The 19,202-nt window shown below is 43.8% G+C and overlaps 1 protein-coding gene across 2 annotated transcripts; it reads right to left on the minus strand.

Annotated features, from left to right (window-relative positions):
• Window positions 1-2,211: 2,211 nt before the first annotated feature.
• On the minus strand, window positions 2,212-13,733 carry LOC123054983 (DNA-directed RNA polymerases IV and V subunit 2). Of its 2 annotated transcripts, XM_044478868.1 has the most exons (9): window positions 13,533-13,733; window positions 11,475-12,102; window positions 10,666-10,872; window positions 8,930-9,810; window positions 8,517-8,808; window positions 6,858-7,808; window positions 4,060-4,331; window positions 2,544-3,036; window positions 2,212-2,493 (listed from the first exon to the last, which is right to left on the minus strand). In XM_044478868.1, exons 2-9 carry the CDS (start codon window positions 12,075-12,077, stop codon window positions 2,377-2,379), a joined length of 3,816 nt encoding a protein of 1,271 aa, XP_044334803.1. In that variant the 5' UTR covers window positions 12,078-12,102; window positions 13,533-13,733; the 3' UTR covers window positions 2,212-2,376. The 2 variants fall into 2 exon arrangements, with proteins under 2 accessions (XP_044334803.1, XP_044334802.1); XM_044478867.1 differs by having other exon boundaries at window positions 2,212-3,036.
• Window positions 13,734-19,202: the final 5,469 nt, after the last annotated feature.

Genomic DNA, 19,202 nt, shown 5'->3' on the forward strand with positions numbered 1-19,202 from the left:
ATTAATCCCCATGCACCCAAGCGCAAACGCTCTCAAATCCTACCGATACCGCTGGTTGGCACCCAAAGTTCCCCCAAACACTTCACTATGCAAAACTCTATATCCCTGCATTGCGCACTTATAAAACAGTGCCAATGCAAGAACGAGGCAGAAGCTAGCTAGCAACTGAAGTGGTTTGAGGAGAACTCCAGGTGACAACCAACTAAACTAGCTAAGAGAGAACTCATGTTCATCTCCTGGACCACACTTCGCTTGTTTAATCTGCTCTGCTGATGAGCGCATACGCGGCTGCTATTTATAACTCTAGACGAAAGACTGGAGATCTGGTAGCAAGCTTGTTGTCTCCTGTGGACTGCGGTGCGAAATGCAATACATGGTCTTGGTGCTGGACGGATGATGAACCTGGCAATGAACCTAGCCGTGATGCAGCCTAGGTTAGAATGAAGCTGGCTAGCTAGAGCCAAGGGAATCTCGTGAGATGTGGCCTTCTATGCCCAAGATTGGCAATTCCGAATCGTACAAAAGCTTATGGTGTAAAGGTGCGTGCCCAGCCTGCAAATTCCTTATCTCCTCAAGCAGCTACCTAGCTAGTTAGAGATCAGTGTCGTTGCCGACATTGTTCAGTTTGTGTCCACGAACATTTCTGTCAGCGCAAAGGGGGTGCAGTGCAGGGATCACGCTATAATTATCATTATCATGCCATGCAACTGGTGCAAAGGTTGCGCCATTTGCAGGACAGGGGCTAACAATTTGTTGCAGGAAAATGTTCCATACATCTCATGGGTGGATGTTTTCGTTGCAATAGTGCTGTGGTGCAGTACCTTGATAAAGTCATGGCTCATAAGGAACTTAGGTAGAAGAAAATTAAAGCAATCAGGCACTTTGGTGGAAGAGAAAATGCATTTTTCGTGTGAACATTTCACACTGTGATGCAGCAGATCACAGTGTTTATGCAGAGTTTATTAAACAGTGGTTTCAGTACCTTGATGACCTACCAATGTACTCGACTAGTGCTGTTAGCACTACTTTTCACAAATACTAGTGTCTTTGAAATGTGCCATCAGTCAGCAGGAGAAGAGAATCCATGTTGAGAACATAAGCGGAGAGTGTGAAGATAATCTTGTACTCCTACTAGCTAGTGACTTTGCAACGAACTAAGCGTGAGATCATCATATACACAGCTAAAGTATTTTCACTTGCCGGTTGCATGTCGGTGGTCGGTGGGACTTCATGTTCATCAGTGTCAACTTTTTTTAGGGGATAAACAGTGTTAACAAAAGGGCAGCTACTACATACACAAATAATGCGAACTAGGACACATTTGGTAACCCAGATGCCAGAGCACATGGACCTAATCTGGTACTCCCTCCGTTCCAAAATAGATGACTCAACTTTGTATTAACTTTAGTACAAAGTTAGTACAAAGTTGAGTCATCTATTTTGGAACGGAGGGAGTATTTCACATTAGAAAACCTGTCCAATGGGCTGGCTAGTTGTCTCATTATGCGTGCGTGACTGTATAGCGTGGGCAGGCGGAGAAAAGCCACTGTGACACTGATGGCAACACACTATGTGAGGTGCCACCACAGGATCGATGGCTAATATTCCCAAATCCCAAAGGCCATACAACAGAGCGAAAAGCTAGCTACAAGAAGGTGTCCAGGTTCAATGCACTCGATCCCTGTCGTCGATCAAAGTTCAGAGACCCAGATGATGACTAGTTTCAAAGCAGAGGAGATACTTGGAGAGGGCATGAAGATGGATGGAGATACTTGGGGTATAAGTATCTGTATCTTTGGAGAAGCATCATTCGCAGAAGCGAGATGATGGCGATGCGGCGGGAGCTTCTCTTCTTCCTCCTGATGCCGTAGGAGGAGGAGAGGCCGTCGACGTCTCAATTGGAGTTCCCCCATTCACACTTCTTGGCTCTCTAGTTCGTCCAGGTAGGGAGGAGGGTTTTGTCCCTGTGATCTCCCTTGCGATGCTTGTACAATCATATGGTAGGGGTGATAGGATTGTTTCTTCTCCTTTTCCTCTTGCTGTTGCAGCTTGATTGTATGTTTGTTGTATCAGGGCATCTCGTCGGTTTTGGCCACTTTGTGTGTTCACAGTAATGTGCTCCGATCCACGGTGGTGTCGGCAGTTCAGCAGTCAACACGAACTCGGTTACACATTCGACAGCAAACACGAACAGCTCAAACCAACCAGGCATGCCACAAGCTAATTCTGTTCACTAGGATAAAAGTTCATTCCAGGGGCACAGTGAAACAGGTTCAACCAGCTAGCAGTGTTTCAACAGAATTTCTTCAGGCCAGAGGCACAAGACATCCTGCACTGCACGAGCAGCTTCGCTCCACATGAACACACCTGTCCAGGCTACGCAAACGCCATCGTCACAAGGAGTTTCACATAGCCACTACACATGTCCATAACCACGGAGGACCTTAACCAGCTACATGTCCATAAGTCACCATAGATAGATAGACAGATAACCTATATACACACACCACGAGCCAACGACGACGAAGCTCGGTCTAGCAGACCTCGGTCTGGAACTTGAGGCAGATGCCCATGCTGAAGAGCTCCTGGTAGAGCAGCTTGGCGCCATAGGGGACGGCGATCTTGACAATGTTCTCCGAGGACTTGCAGAACCCGCAGTAGGGGCCCCGGATCTTCCGCCCGCCCGAGACGGGCCGCATGATGACGTTCGCCCCCCGCTCGCACGTCTGGCAGATGCGCATCTCCGAGAAGTCGCTCAGCGTGAAGAGCCGCTCGTGGAGGTTGGCGGCCGCGCCGTGGGCCAGCAGGCAGTCGCGCTCCATCTCCCCGAACTTGACCCCGCCGAACCTCTTCCTGTCAGCGACGGGCTGCCTCGTGAGCGGGTGCACCGGCCCCGTGTTGCGGAACTTCACCTTGTCCTCGGCCATGTGGATCAGCCTCTGGTAGAAGTTGGGGCCTGCGAAGATCAGTTGCTGCATCCTTTTGCCGGTTTGGCCATTGAGAACGCTTTCAGCTCCCCCTCTTGAAAACCCAAGCCTGGAATACAACAAGATGCGTCAATTTTGGACATTTAATTACGCAACAACGTGTACTGGAATGTAGCCTGAACTGGTAGCTAAACTCAAAAGGTATTTCCTGCATAACTATGCAGTATGACTCACAGGGGGTAATATAGATACTACAACGCCTGGTGAGATTGAAGAAAACAATGGATATCTGATTATTGTGCTAAACAGTTCAATTCCTGCTCAATTGTTACATTTACTGGATTCTGTTCTTCTATGATGATACAAGAACAGAAGAATGTCATTTTACCGTTGTCAACGACCGGTTTATGATCATTAGAGGTGAACAGCGAATGTGAAAAATAATACTACAGAAGTGCATAATCACATATAACAAGATATGTCAACCGTAGGAAATCTAGAAGTCAAATGTCAAATCATATGCTGGTCTGTTTCAGACTCAGACAAGTATAAATACAAGGAAATGAAATGTCAGAAGCAGAAGTGTGGAACTTACAAAACATGTATCATAAGTTCTACCCAATTTTTAATCAGAACATGTTCATCCAATTGATCAATAGATCAGGAATAAAACTATCAGCACAACTATGCAGGTCATTATGTCCACTTGTAACATTACACTGCCGTTACTTTGCTCTATAACAATACAGTAATGAATATAACATTTCAGGATAGCAGGGTGCCCTTTTGTGATGTAGAAAAATTCACAAAAGATTTAACTTAATCTGTACAGGCAATTAAAATATTCAACTAATAGAAAATAACAGCAAAAATGGAGAGGTGGCCGTCATTCAGGAGAAAAGATTAAATACAAAGAGGGGAGTGATTTTCTTGCTAAGGCACTTATTGGCACTTAGTATGCAGTTCTAACTTCTATAGATTGCAATATTGAGGGAAGAGGGGGAGGGGGGCTATGGCCCATAGTGGGCAAGACACAGCTCCACCCCTGTGCTCAAGCATTGAAATCAGTAAATATCTCTCTGGTGTATCCATGTTCAAAAAGGGGCTGGTTTGGAATTAAGGAGACACTTACTTGTGCAACTGTTCCGAGATCACTTCAACTGTTGCTGTGGTGAATGGTGTTGCATATCTGATTTTACCACCAAGAGCGATTCCCTTTCCCAAAGCAGCTTCAAGCAGCTGGCCTGGAGTTTGACGGGTAGGAAAAGCGTGTGGATTTATCACGATGTCCGGAACTATTCCTTGGCAGGTAAAAGGGAAGTTCTCCTGAGATTCCAGAAAACCAACAACACCTTTCTGTCCATGCATGCTAGAAAATTTATCTCCAACACAAGGTGATCGAACCTGAAAATCCATGTCAGCAACATAAGTTTATGGCTATCAAAAGGAAACACATGCTCAAAGACATTGCAAAAAGGATAGGGAATTCAAGATTCCAAAAAAAGGATAGGGAAATAGATGATATGAGACCGGTGGCCAGCTGGATGTCTGGGTAGCGGGTATCACCTAGCTGACCTTGATCATGTTATATAATAGTACTCAACAGCAAAATAAATTTGTGAAATGGAAAAAAATGAGACTTGGGCAGCACATTTGCCTATTTGTGACCATCACCACCAACTCAAACTGCCAGCGACAGCAAAGAGGTAGTGTGTCACTGGCATCGGTCAGGCACACCTTAAGCCCAGATCAAACCCCCCAAGGTTCCCCTCCATCTCCCTCTCCTGGCAAAGATTAGGCAGATCAACCCAGAAAGGTTTCCCTCATCTCTTCTCTTAGCAAAGGCTAGGCAACCATGTCCGAACAATGTTCTACACTCAATAATAAGTGTCTCAACTTTGTACTAACTTTAGTATAAAGTTGTACTAGAGTTGAGACACTTACTTTGAGACGGAAGTAGTAGTATGTACACCTCAAGTTTTCAAAAAACGATACTAGATGTACCTTTGGGAATAAAATGTGCACTTTCAGTTTTATGTGAAAATGTATATTTTTGTATCGTCGAAGAAAAAAATGGGGAACATGTGAGGCTCGGTGTTCAAGAAAGCGCTTTTAAGCGACGCTTAAGCGCTGAGCGATGGCAAGGCGCTTGCTTCGCTTTTGCCCTAAGCGGTAGATTAAGAATTTTAAAAAAATTGGCCATAATTTGGCTGTTTTGGAACTACTGGTTGTCTGCTTGCACAATAATGGCATTATGCCATTTATCTTATTAGTAGGCTCTGTTCGGGAACTATTTCCTTCATATTCTGGCTACATGATCTTTATTAGGCTATGTCTATTTGAACTGAACTACATTTTAGTTGTTATTTTGCTTGCTATTTGAACCTGATGTGTATTTGCTATGGTTTGAACTGTATTTCAGTTACCCATGTGCCATGTTTCCTAATTTTCCTGTGTATATTATTCAAAATCTGTCAAATTCTAGCCAATTTCAAAAAATATTTAAGCACCCATTGCTCTAAGCTGTGGCCCTCCGCTTAGCTTACGCTTTCCGCTGTTTTGAACATTGGTGAGGGTGATGCTACATTAGCTTTGCCCTTTTGTTTCGCACAGCACACATGCACACACATTTTTTGCGAGAAATTATATCTGTGTATATCTATCACTTGCTTAATCAGAAAAGATTAAGACCATGCACCAGACAGTTAAACACCATATGCATTGATTCCAGCACTTTAGTATTCCAATACTCCATTCACATATATTTGCTTAAGAGTTTGAATGCAACTATGACAAGTACTTTCTGTGATGAAATGTCAGTAAGCGCTATAAAACTGTTAGTGCCGTGAGAATCTTAGTAATACCTTCTCTATATCAACAAATGCACTTGCGCTCCTAGGTAAAGTTGAAAATTTTGCTTGCACATTCCCAAAAAGTTCTTTTTTGTAAACTGAGTACTGACACATTTATGATAGAAATAAATGCACTGGGAAGAAACTTAGCTGATATACAAAGAGGTGTTTTGTTGGATTACCACACATAACTAGTGTTCTCTTACCACCAACCATTCTGCTTAAACTAATTTTGAATTGCTACAAGAGTAATTGTATACTACTACATATTTTAAGCACAGGCATATTAATTATGTATGATAAGGTCACTTTGCACCAATTACTTCTCTTGGGTATCATGAGTGCACACTGATGATTAACTTCCTAATCTCCTGTTTCCCTCTTATATGGTAGGAAAGTAGGGTAACCAATTCTGCTTCACAAATGGGAAGATGAATATATACAACAGTATTCTCTTGAGACCTAGATAATTACTAAACCGCCCAAAAGCAGCCCTCCTCCCCAAAATAAGTGTCGCTGATTTAGTACAAAGTTAGTACAACTTTGTGCTAAACTTATTTTGGGGCGGGGAGAGTACTATATTATTAGGCGTACGAAAGGAGAGCAAGCCCAACTAACAAGCATTTTAGTTGCAGTTGGCTTCTGTTGGTGTAGAGCAGAAGGCAAACATTCAGAGAGTTCTACTGTTTATAAGGTGAATACAATTGCTAGTAGTAAAGTTCAGTGCATGTAATGTGCTAGATACTCCCTCCCTTCCGGATTATAGGGCTCAAATCTCATCAACCAAGGCATTTTGTGAGTGGAGGAATGTATCTCGTACTTTACAAAACTACCCCAATTAAACTCATGCATTAATTTGGATTAATTACAGTGCATGCATGCTTGGCCACTAGATGAGTAGGAACATTACATGCATTGGTGTGTTCCTTTTTAATTCTTGCATGCAAAGATTTAATGCGCATTGGAAACTAAAAATGAGATGGAGATGAGCCCTCTAAATTGGAAAAACAAAAAAGTTAAGATAAGCCTTATAAACCGGAAAGGAGGGAGTAATAGTTATTCTTTACTGAACGTATACCTGTCTTAAAGATACAACAGCAAAATGCTTCCCCTCATCATTGGCTGAGAGCAACACTCTCTGGACCATTCCCTTCTCTGTATGCTTCAGCTTAATACTATGGTCCTCACCAGATTCTGACACTTTCCCAATTATAATGTCACCAATCTGAAGACTTGAACCCACAAAAGGTAATCCATCATCATCAAGATTGTCAACTCGTCCTCTCTTGCTTTCCATTTTGCCGAAGTTTACTTTCTCCTTCATTTTCAGTCGTTTGCTGGGCCCTTTGGTCTCTACTTCTGCCTTATAGCTCCGCATGAGCTCAGTTCTAAACATACCACGTTCAAGAGAAGCTCTATTCATAACCAGGGAGTCCTCTTGGTTAAATCCCTGATGAATATTGACTGCCACTATCGCATTTTGTCCATTGAAATATTCAGGCCTAGCAAAGTCATCTTTTCTTCCAAAAGTATAATCTGATCTGCCGATGCAATCAGCTGAAACTGTTTTGAAAAGGGGTCTCTGAGGGTAGTAAAGCTGATGAGAAAGAGTATCAACTCTGGTAAGTGGATTTGTTGTGGAGTATCCAATAGCTTGCTGTGAGTGCTTTTCTGCTTGGTACAGCACCCTTCGAGCAAAATTATGATTTGCAAAAGGGATAAGACCACAGCTTAATCCCAACAGAAAAGAAAGATCCAGCTCACAGTGAGTATAACCAGAAACCTCCTCTCCACTACTCTGAAATAGGTACCTGATTCCCCAGGCACATTGTATATCTTCCTCCTCTTCAACACCAATGAACTCAATAATTTCTTGCTGCATTAGTGCCTGAAAAGAGTACGGAGAGCCCTTCCGTTTTGTAATTTTATTTAGGTTCTCAACCACAAGAAGAGGCCTGAGTAATCGCCCTGCATCAGAAAACACCCGTACTTCTCCGGGAGATTGGTGCTTGTCCCTTTTGATTTCAACCTGATCAGACGGAACATGAAGCATAAGCAATACGACAAATGACACTGCTGCATAAAACATTAGCACATAGTGCGCAAATAGAAAACATATGTAGCAACAGGTATCTCCATTATTGTGCGTCAGATAAGGAAGCAATCTAAAATTACATTACTCAAATACCAAAATTTTGGAAACACAACAGAAATGCATAGTAGGAATTATAGTGGGCAAATAGAAAACATATGTAGCAACAGGTATCTCCATTATTGTGCGTCAGATAAGGAAGCAATCTAAAATTACATTACTCAAATACCAAATTGGAAACACGACAGAAATGCATAGTAGGAATTACAAAAGGAAAAATACATTTAGGGAGATAGTACCGACAAATTAAACATGACAATAATTACAAGAACTCGATAGAACGATTACAGAGGGAGTACAAAATATAGAAAACAGAGCATCATGATGCTAGATTGCATGGTAGAAGTAAGAAGGCATGCACTATGGAAACTGTTATATTCAAGCAGATTGGATTTAACTTGCATCGATCTATGATTAACCAAGCATGCAAATTAGACCTGTCCAAGACTTACGACACATCATCAGCAATTCTTCTTAACTAAACATGGTACGTATGATGTATCACTGAACCTAGACACCAAACATCTAGATAAAGGACAATGTATACTCGGCCAAATGCTTCTAACCATGGGAAAGAGAGCAAACCTGTGGATCGATCAGACCACCGCGTCTCATGCACCTTAAACGCATGACAAATGAAGCTGGATCAGCACAGGATCCTACCCAATCACCATTCAGGAAGATCTTGTCCATTTGGGGAATCTTCTTAGCAGGAATTTCATCCAGTTTATTCATTCCACAAGAAACAAATCTGTCAATCAATGGCTGTGCCACTCTAGAGCTAACAATAGCAGTAACAGCTAGATTTTTCACAAGTCCACAGTTTTCACCATCAGGAGTGGACATAAAACACATCTTTCCCCAGTAAGATGGATTGCTGCAAGGTTTTTTCTTCAGGTTAGTTCGCATAAGGGCATAAAAAGCAAAAAAAAAAAAAGGGGGGGGGGGGGGGGGGGGGGCATGTAAGTGTGCAGCACTTGGTTTAAGAAATTACTTACGGATATCTTGCATCACCAGCTTTCCCAGCATAAGCAACCTGCTGGCGACTTTTCCTCAAGTCTGACATCATTTGAAGAGGATTTGTTCTCCTGAGCGTTGCAACAATTCCTGAGCATCTTTCATTTCTTCTGTAGGGATGGCACCAAGAACCAGTAGCGAAGGCACGATTTATACCATTAGTAATAATTGAAGCATCAAGATAGCGCATTGGAAATTCTAGATCACGGTCACTATTCAAATCTCTCTGCATGGCCTTAACCATGAGCCTCTCTGCATGCCTAAGATGCGCCCGAAGTTCTCTTCCAAGCAGTTGACCAGGTAACTCCAGCCTCTTGTTCCTGAAATCATCCTTATTATCACATCTGCGCTTCCCAGTAAAGGCCATTAGAAGGCATTTGACCATGTAACCTAAGAAAAGAGCTTTATTCCTATTCCCCTTTATACCAGGAAAGAGATATTTAGCGATATAATCATCAAATGACTCTCCTGGAGGAAATTTTGAACTCTTGACCTTATCATCAACACACTGTCGGGCTTTATCAGACTTACGAAAGCCTTCACACAGTTCGTCAGATTCACTAATAGTTGCAGATATCGCGTTGATAACAGAAGCATCACAGTCTCCCATATCTATCATATCAAATGCTTCCTTATCAGATGATACGCCTAGCGCAAAAAACATTAGCCAAATCGGCAGATTGGCATACAAGAAGGAAATGGAAATGATTTTGCTGCCACTGAAATCATTATTCTTTGTAGAATCAATCAGCTTCACATATATGCGTCTTCGTTTGATTTCAGACAAATAAGAAACAGTCCAGACAGGCCGGTCAGCAATCCAAATCCTAGTCAAGCATCTTTGCTCTTGGGCAATAAATATCTGCAGTGTTCAACAATGGAACCACAGTGACCATAGTGAGATCCAAGAAGCACAGCACATATGTTATGAAAAAAATGCCTTTTTTAGTACAGTTATTACTCTAAGAGTCACACCCCAGGAGAATATCTAACTGGACCAACAAGATCACGAACTGAGTCCGCACATGTCAGTGTTATCAGCAGAAGCTCATCTTCATTTAAAACATTGACCTAACTTTGGAAAATCTTCACTAGTATGTTACATAGGCTGGAGCGGATGACGTGTGGTTCATCCAAACCTCCTACCTCAATTTCCCACATTATTAAAAGATCTCTAACAAGATGTAACAAAGTAACCAACTAGACACTGCCACACAAACTAAGGTAACCGCCTCTTAAAGATCTAAAGATAACAAGGAGCACAAATGTGCCTGCGTGACGCTGGTCTAGGGTGAACTCAGGTAGGCATGACGGTGTTCCTAAAGTATGTAAGAGTAGGCCAGTAAATAATGGCTTAACATGATCAATCATATTATTATTTTATCCGTAGCAAGGCATGGCTATTTAGCTAGTTTGGTAGAATTTTATCATACTGTTCTAATAACATATTGTAGCTTTTTGAGATCATATTTGCGGAACAGGGCTAACACACAAGAGTTCAACATATGGAAACAGACCAATTCACATGGTACTCATGTAAACTCTCTTTTCTCAGAATGATTTCAGTAGCATATATAATTAAAAGAAAACTAAGAAAGCTCACAAGCTCTGTACTCCGTCTTAGTGACAAAAGAAGTGTTTAAAACATTTGATAATACAACACTCCCTGCATGATGCATCAACTAAAATAAGCAAAGAGAGATCAATAGAATTATACCTTCTCCATTCCCCTGATCAAAAAGTATCCACCAGAATCATAAAGGCAGTCACTTTCCCTGAGTTCACGCAACCAGCATAAATTTGAATTAACCATAACTGGAAGGCGGCCAATATTCACCACATGAGTTTCATCCATAAGAACTCTCTTGTGACCAAAAGGATCTTTCTCTGTTTTAGACTTGTCACTTTTCTCCATAGAATAAATCTGTTAACAGTTTAGAACACGTCAGTTAATTGAGTGACTCAATGACTGTAACACCTAAGTGCACAAATATGAGTACACACCATGAGACATCTTAGCACATAGTTTACTAAAGTAAACTAACATACCAACACAACAGTTCAATAGGATCAAGCGCATAAAGCATTAGCACACGTGAGTGATATCTACAACTACGTATGTTGCTGACTGCTGAGCTAATCTGGGAACATCAAGCAGCCATTTGTTCCTTGACTGCTCCATCTCATGTTCTGTCAATGGACTATTTTGCTATATTAATTAGGGTACCAGGGAATAAAACAACTAGCAAATTAAATGAAGATGACGTCAGCTTCACAAGATCAGTAAATAGACAGCCAAGGTCTCGTGTCTTTTTACAGGATTAACTTACAAGAACAGGATTGAAAATGTGTGTTGTCAACAGCATAAAAACAGGGTCATGACATGCATGTCACAGCATTTTACAGTTCCAAGTAATTTTAGGGGCATCGATTCTAAAGATTGCGTGCATGTGTTCAACACTTCATAAACAGACAACAGCATAAAAGAGTAAGTAATTGGCAATAAAGAACATGGAGACTGCTGACCTGAATATGCACTTCTACTTCCATTTTGGAGGAATATGTCATATTTTGGAGGCGAGCATGTCTAGGCTTGAGCTTAAGTGACTCCTCATCAACATCATCTCTGCCAGACCAAAATACAGGCTTTTCCAGTTTCACTCTACCAAACCTGATAACAGCATGCTTCCAACCACCGGGCCCTTTCTTTGACAAATCATAACTTGGCTCGACAGTCACTTCTCCAAGTGAATCAAAAAGCTCTTGGAGCCCATGTGAGACAAACTCATTGTAAGAATTTATCTGATGGCTAATCAGACCAAACTCATCAAAAAATGACCTTGATGCTTCCTTGCAAAACTTCTCTAGGCTTCCCAGGCTCATGTCAATTGGAACTTCTGCATGTGACTCAGAAGAGTACTTTCCCTTACCATCACCATCCGAGGATGGTTTCCCATTCATATCAGCATCAATAGAAAGCTGTTCTCTGTCAACATCCATAGAAGACTGTCCATTTGAATCATCCACGGTATGGGACATGCTCTCTTCATTGTCATCCAATTGCATAGAGTCCAGCTCAGGCTCAGCGCCGTTTGCTGATTGCCCACTATCGCTTTGTGGATCTTCCATTACGCAAGCACAGGCAGTTAAAACCCTGTCAAGTATCGCGATTCACGACGCCGTCATAAAACAACAGGTTAGATATTGATAATTTGAATTGAAAAAGGCAATATAAATGCCATATATGGTACAGCATTAAATATTGGAAATTGAATTATCGAAATGATACACGTGGTACATGTACACACGCACGTGTGCAGTGTTCTCTCAAAAAGGTGAATACCTCAATCCCAGCAGGTTAATAAATGAAGCATGTGGCGTAGAGTGCGCTACGTAGCACAGAACGTCCAGTGACGGATTGCACAAATGAAAATAAACCCTACCGTAACTTACTCCAACGCCGCTACAGAAGTAGAAAACGATGATGTCGGCTACCCTAACACCAAACAAGTCACAGTGTTGACACCCCTGGCTCACAATTATTACCGTTCACGAACAGATGCCGTGCACTGCAAGCCATTCAACATCATTTGTCAAAGCAACTACAAACAGAGATCCTACCCATCTACTACCTATATTTTGGCAGGGAGGTAGTATGTCGCTTACAGTGCGGTACATAGAACAGAACAACTAGTAACCGATTGCACAAACAAAAAGAAACTCTAATCTAACTTACTCCAATCAAGTCACCAATTGCCACTACGTAAACAGAAAACAATGATGTTGGCTACCCTGACCCAAACAAGTCATGGTGTTGAGACCCCTGGCTCACAATCATTACCGTTCGCGGACAGATGGCGTGCATTGGAAGCCATTTAACATTCGTCGAAGCAACTACAAACAGAGATCATCCCATCTATGTGTCTTACAGTGCGCTAAGTATCACAAAACGACTAGCAACCGATTGCACGAATAAAAAGAAACCCTACCCTAACTTACTCCAACGTCGCTAGGTACGCAGAAGACAATGATGCCGGCTACCCTAACACCAAACACAATCATCACCGTCGGCGAGCCGAGGAGGTGCATTGGAAGCCAACGAACGCTTGTCAAAACAAATACAGACAGATCGTCCCGTCTATGTGCCCCAACAATCTCAATCCCGTCAATCAATCAATAATACAACGCAAGCAGCAGTGCTTAATCACAGACGGGGAGATCTAACAAGGGGGGCCTTCGGCATGCGTGTAGGTGACTGAAACCCCAAACTTTCGTCAGTTACCGTCTTCTCGTTGAAGAGAAAAAAAAAACAAGCTTTTTGGGGGAAATAATCTTTTCTAGGGTTCGTCGCCGACGGAACGGATCCGTCCAGCCCGGGTAGGCCCGCGCCAGCCGGGCGGAGCGAAGGAGAAGGACGGCAACGACGACGACGAGTGCCGCGCAGGGGCGGAGGGAGGGAGGGTGGGCGGGCCTGGAGGCGCGGCGAAGGGGAGGGGCAATCGAAGGATCTACGGCGCCGGGCTACCAGCGAGGCGCGAACGGGAATGTTGGGTGGGAGGGGGGAGCGGCGGTGCCGGGCCGTACCTGCGGCGGGGTGGGGCCGGAGGCGGGGGCCGGAGGAAACCCAGGTGGCCTCGGCTGGACGAGGGGGGGCTCCGGCGGTCGATGCTCCCGAGGGTTGGGTGGGTGGCGGTGAAGGGGGGGCTGGCCGGAGACGGAGGGGTTTAAATGGGGGAGAGTGCGCCGGAGGACGGGGAGGGGGAGTGAGTGTCGAGGGAGGCGAGGCCGGCGCGGTGTCAGTGGGGACTGGATTCTGCCGCTGTGCTGTCCGGGGACGGGGAGGGAGGCACGGCGGCCGTCCAGAGTGCGCTCAGCCCCAGATCCGACGGCTGGGGGCGCTGCTCCGCGTGGATCGAGGGCACGCCGCGGGATCTTCTGTGCGGACACGCATGGCTCGTTGCAACGGGGTCACAGGTGGCGGCTCAGGTGGTGCCGCGGCCGGACAGGCGTGCAACAGAGGCGCAGCGGCGGTCACGACCCGGTCGCGGCGGGTCACGGCCCGTACGGGTTGGGTTGGATCCATCTTCTTCAGGTGGGCTTGATCGTCCTCAACCAACTCAATAAGGTTTAGTACTCCAACATACATGTCTGGTTGGGTCACCCTCGAGATCTTTTGTTCGCCCTTGTAAACTGTGTGACGGTTGAATAAAGCTGTGTTGGTTTGTCTCAAAAAAAAAAGTACTCCAACATAATTACCATAAGAAAAAAAAAAGGTCGGTGCTCTCGTCGGTTCGCCTCAGCCTTGTGAAAACCTAGCCACCGCAGCCGACCCGATGAGCGGAGGGGGCGGGCGCCCCGGACTCCGGTTTCATCGGGGTTTCTTTGCCTCTGTCGGCTGCTCCGGCAATAGAGGAAAGGGGGTAGAATCTCGGAACCTTATTAAGCGGTAGGTGATGGCGGCGTGAGATCGGATAGGCTCTGTGTAAACCCTAGCCCTCGTCGCCTATATATGACGGGGCTAGGGGGTAGCCGTTCTCATCTACTCTTGTAGATTAGACTCTCGGTAGTCATTCCCATCTCGAAGCAGCGGTTGCCTCGACTATCGGTGTTGGATCCGATAAGCAGTGTCATCTCGGGTCCTTTGGATTTGGGCGGACGCTTGATGTGTTCTCGTATCGGACAATTATACATGTAATGATCCTCTTTTTTCCTACTCTTTTGTGGTCGTGGTGTTGCCGACAACAAACGAAGATGATGACGGAAGGACATCCCTTGGGGATCAAGGTAATGTTCCCCCGATGTTTTTTGCGCTAGCAGTGTGGCTGTGGCCTTTCTTCTCACGTTGATTGTTTTACTGGGTAACAGATCACTCTATGGTGATCCGTGCTCCCTTTTCGGCGCCATAGTGAATCTGGCAGAAGTTTGTTCAGGAGGTGGTTCGGCTCTACGATTTTTTATCGGAACATGGCTTCTATGATATCGGCTTCATCTTTCGTGTGTTCGTCCAGCTATACTTAGCACACAACTTATCGGCATCAGGGTACAATGCCAGGCCATCTCTTGTGATTGAGCGGCAACAGTGGCGCATATTCAGCTAATGTTGGAGTTTGAATTTGTTTGGCTCTCTAAGGACCTAATTGCAATTTTCTTGTGTTTTTAGGATGTCTTATACCGTTAAAAGTCTTCAACATAACTCCAATGCCATATTTGCATAAGAAAAAAAGGTTAGCTCCATATTGACATTAGAATTGTGCAACTAAAAGTATAATTAGTGTTTGGAGTTATCACCATAGACCCTCATCGTAGTCGGTTTTGATAAATAGTACCTATATCGACTCTCGGAGTAGGTTTTGATAAACCAGTAGCTCTGCTGACTATCGGAGTAGGTTTTGAATAAAAATGCACCATACAATTACAAGGGCACGTTCATATGATAATCAGAGTCGTTGTTGATACACACATATCTATACTGACTATTGAAGTAGGATTTCTTTCTTGTTTTAAACAGAATGAATGCAGGCTATACTCTTTCCCTGTTATTTTAGACGCAATTAATTTCCTTCCTTATGCACCGTAATTAACACGAATTTCTTTCTCGTTTTAAACAGAATTAAGGCACGCTATTTTCTCCCTCCCATTTTAAACGCAATTAATGTTGATCTCTTTAAGAGCAAGAAAATCAAAAACTTACTGGATAGCGTGGTAATCGAACACACGAACTGAACATTGATTCTCAAAGTACCAACCAATCGAGTTAACTAATTGTTTTGTTGTGAATTTGGAAAGGGCAGTGGTGTTGTCAGATACCTCATCAACAGTAGCTAATATTGTTGAATTGTTTGATGGGAATGAGAAGGACCCTAGTGCTACCCCGCAGAAGAATGCACACAAAAAGAAATTGAAAGGGGTAGACGGAGAAGCAGTGGGAAGTGGCACAAGCACGAAACTTGTAGCGGGATCGGCGGCACCCCTCGAGGGTGACTGCCGGAAGCAATGAATGCCTTGGCTCTGAACTGTCGGGGATGCGGGCGGCCCGAGACAGTTCAAGAAATCCGCAACTTGATTCAGTTGCTTTGTCCGAGTTTGATCTTTCTCTCGGAGACCAAACTATCAGCTACGAGAGCGCAAGATCTAAGATTTAGACTGGGATTCAGACACGCGTTTGCTGTCAATTCTGAGGGGCTCAGCGGTGGCCTCATTTTGTTCTGGAATGATGACTCGGTGGTCAGTTTGAAATCTTATAGCAGATCTCATATTGATGTCTTGATCCGAAATGAAAATACCGGCGGTAGGGAGTGGAGATTCATTGTGTTTTATGGTGAACCAGTGAGAGTCAGAAGGAAGAAGAGCTGGGAGTTGCTTAATTATCTGAGAAGAGAGTATGATAACCCGTGGCTTTGCGTGGGGGATTTTAATGAGGTACTAGAAGATAATGAGCAGTTTGGTGGGGCACAAAGGGAGGAATGGAAGATGGAGGGATTTCGGGACGCGGTTAATCAATGCCGGTTCACTAATTTGGGCTATACGGGGTTACCCTATACTTGGGATAACCGGCAGCAAGGAAATAGTAACATTAAAGTTAGACTGGACCGCGGCCTCGGAGATGATCGTTTTATGGAGCTGTTCGATAATACTCGGGCAACTCATGTGCAAATTACCGAGTTTGATCACTGTGCATTGGTGGTGGATATATCTAAATCGGACTGGGCATCTGGCAAAGTAACAAACATGCCTTTTAAGTTCGAAAATGCTTGGACTAGACATGAGAACTATTCTCAAACAGTTGAGAATTTATGGGTCCCTTCGAATGGGAACCTGCAACAAGTAACAGAGGCATTGGCTATTGTTAAGAAGGGACTCCGGAAGTGGAATAGAGAGGAGTTTGGCTTGGTGCAGAAATAGCTTAAAAACATTGAGGACCAGGTTAGAGAATCTGAGAGCAAACTCCTTATGGCAAGGTCCATTGACTGAAGAAAAACATCTTGTGAAGAGGATTTCAGAGCTTTTGGCTAGAGAGGAAATGATGAAAAAACAACGCTCCAGAGTTAATTGGCTGCGGGAAGGAGATCGCAACACTGAGTTTTTTCATGCTCAAACTAAAGAGAGGGCTCGAGTAAATAAAATTAAGGCGCTAACACTGGATGATGGCAGCACGGTCACGACGCAGCCTGAACTGGAGAGGCAGCCATTAGTTTGTATAGAACACTCTTCACTGCTCAGGAGGAGACGTTTCCGGAGGAGATCACGACGTATGTTGATACTAAAGTGAGTGATGAAATGAATGAAAGGTTATGTGCCCCAGTTTCTGATACGGAGATAGAAAGTGCTCTTTTCATGATGCATCCGAATAAATCGCCAGGAGTTGATGGTTTTACAGTTGGATTCTATATTAAGCATTTGCACATCCTAAAGAGCCCGGTGTGTCATGCAATCCGTGAGTTTTTTGTAACAGGAGTAATGCCATATGTGGTTAACAGTACAGTGCTGGTTCTTATTCCCAAGATTAAAAACCCTCAAAATCTTGCCCAGTACCGACCGATCTCACTTTGCAAAATCTTGTATAAGATAGCTTCTAAGGTACTCGCACTCAGGTTGAGGCCTATATTGGATGAAATTATTTTGGAGGAGCAAAGCGCCTTTGTCCCCGGCAGGCTGATATTTGACAATGTGTTAACTACATATGTATGCATACATTACATGAAAAGGAAGAAAGGGAAGAGTGTCGATTGTGCAATGAAGCTTGATATGACAAAAGCGTATGACCAGGTGGAATGGTCGTACCTGAGGGCAATTATGCATAAACTGGGGTTTGCGGATATGTGGATTGATAGAGTTATGGCATGTGTGGAAACTGTTACCTTCTCAGTCAGAGGCAATGGTGTTATTTCTCAAACTTTCAAGCCAACTAAAGGTATCCGGCAAGGGGACCCCATATCTCCTTACCTATTTTTGATTTGCTCTGAAGGTCTGAATTGTATGCCGAAGAAAATTGGAGAGGGGCACTTAACCAGAGGAATTAGAGTTGGGATTCATGCACCGTGGATCACACATTTGCTTTTTGCAGATGATTTCTTAATCTTTACGCAGGCCACTGAAGCTGGAGCAACTAGAATACATGATATACTAGAAACGTACAGGAGGGGGTCTGGACAGTTAGTAAACAAAGCAAAGTCTGCAATTTTTTCAGCTCTAACTGCGAGGATAATATGAAACAAAAGGCACAGCAGATTTCTGAAATTCCAACTGAGGCATTGATGGAGAAATATCTAGGACTCCCTACTGCCCTAGGGAAGTCTGCATACTCACAATTTGAAGGTGTTGTATCTTCCATTAAGAAACTTTGCAATGGATGGTTACCATTGTTACTGAATAGTGCCGGCCGAGAGGTACTAGTAAAATCAATTTGCCAGGCCATCCCCACCTTTTCCATGAGTTGTTTCCGTCTATCTAAAAACATGTGCAAGAAGATAACGAGTGTGCTAACTCGGTTTTGGTGGGGAGGAGATGGCAAAAAGAGGAAGATGCATTGGAAGAAATGGATTGATATTGCAATACCGAAAGGGGAAGGAGGCATGGGATTCAGGGACATACAACTATTTAATCAGGCCATGCATGCTAAACAGGGCTGGAGGTTATTAACAAAGCCTAACTCCTTGTGTGCTAGGATCCTGAAAGGTAAATATTTTCATGACAGGGATTTTATGGAAGCTAGAAAGAAACGGAATTCTTCTCACACTTAGAGAGCGATATTACATGGCCGAGAACTCCTTACAGGGGCTTAATCAAGCGAGTGGGGGACGGCAGCAGTACTAGAATTTGGGACGATCCTTGGATCCCTGAGAGTAACAGCAAGCGACCTCTGATTAGGCGGTCGAATACCAATGTGTCCCGAGTGGAAGAACTGCTACAACCTGACTTGAGTGGGTGGGACATGGAGAAACTGGAAGCAAACTTTTTTGAATCGGACATTTCTATGATTGCTAGAATTCCAGTGGGTAGAGTGCAGGAGGACTTCTGGGCATGGCACCCGGATCGGCTGGGAAACTTCACAGTAAGATCAGCCTATAGACTAAGTGTGCAACTTAGAAGAAACGATGAAATACCAGTAGGCTCTGGTGGACCCGACAAGACATTCTGGAGGAAAATGTGGAGGCTTCCTGTTCCTCCCAAAGTCCAAAATTTTTGGTGGCAAGTAATCAAAGGGCTTTGTCCCTTCCAAAGGGGTTCTATGCCAGAGACATATTGAGCATGTTG

This window comes from Triticum aestivum, chromosome 2D, assembly GCF_018294505.1.
Source record: "Triticum aestivum cultivar Chinese Spring chromosome 2D, IWGSC CS RefSeq v2.1, whole genome shotgun sequence".
Lineage (NCBI taxonomy): Eukaryota > Viridiplantae > Streptophyta > Magnoliopsida > Poales > Poaceae > Triticum > Triticum aestivum.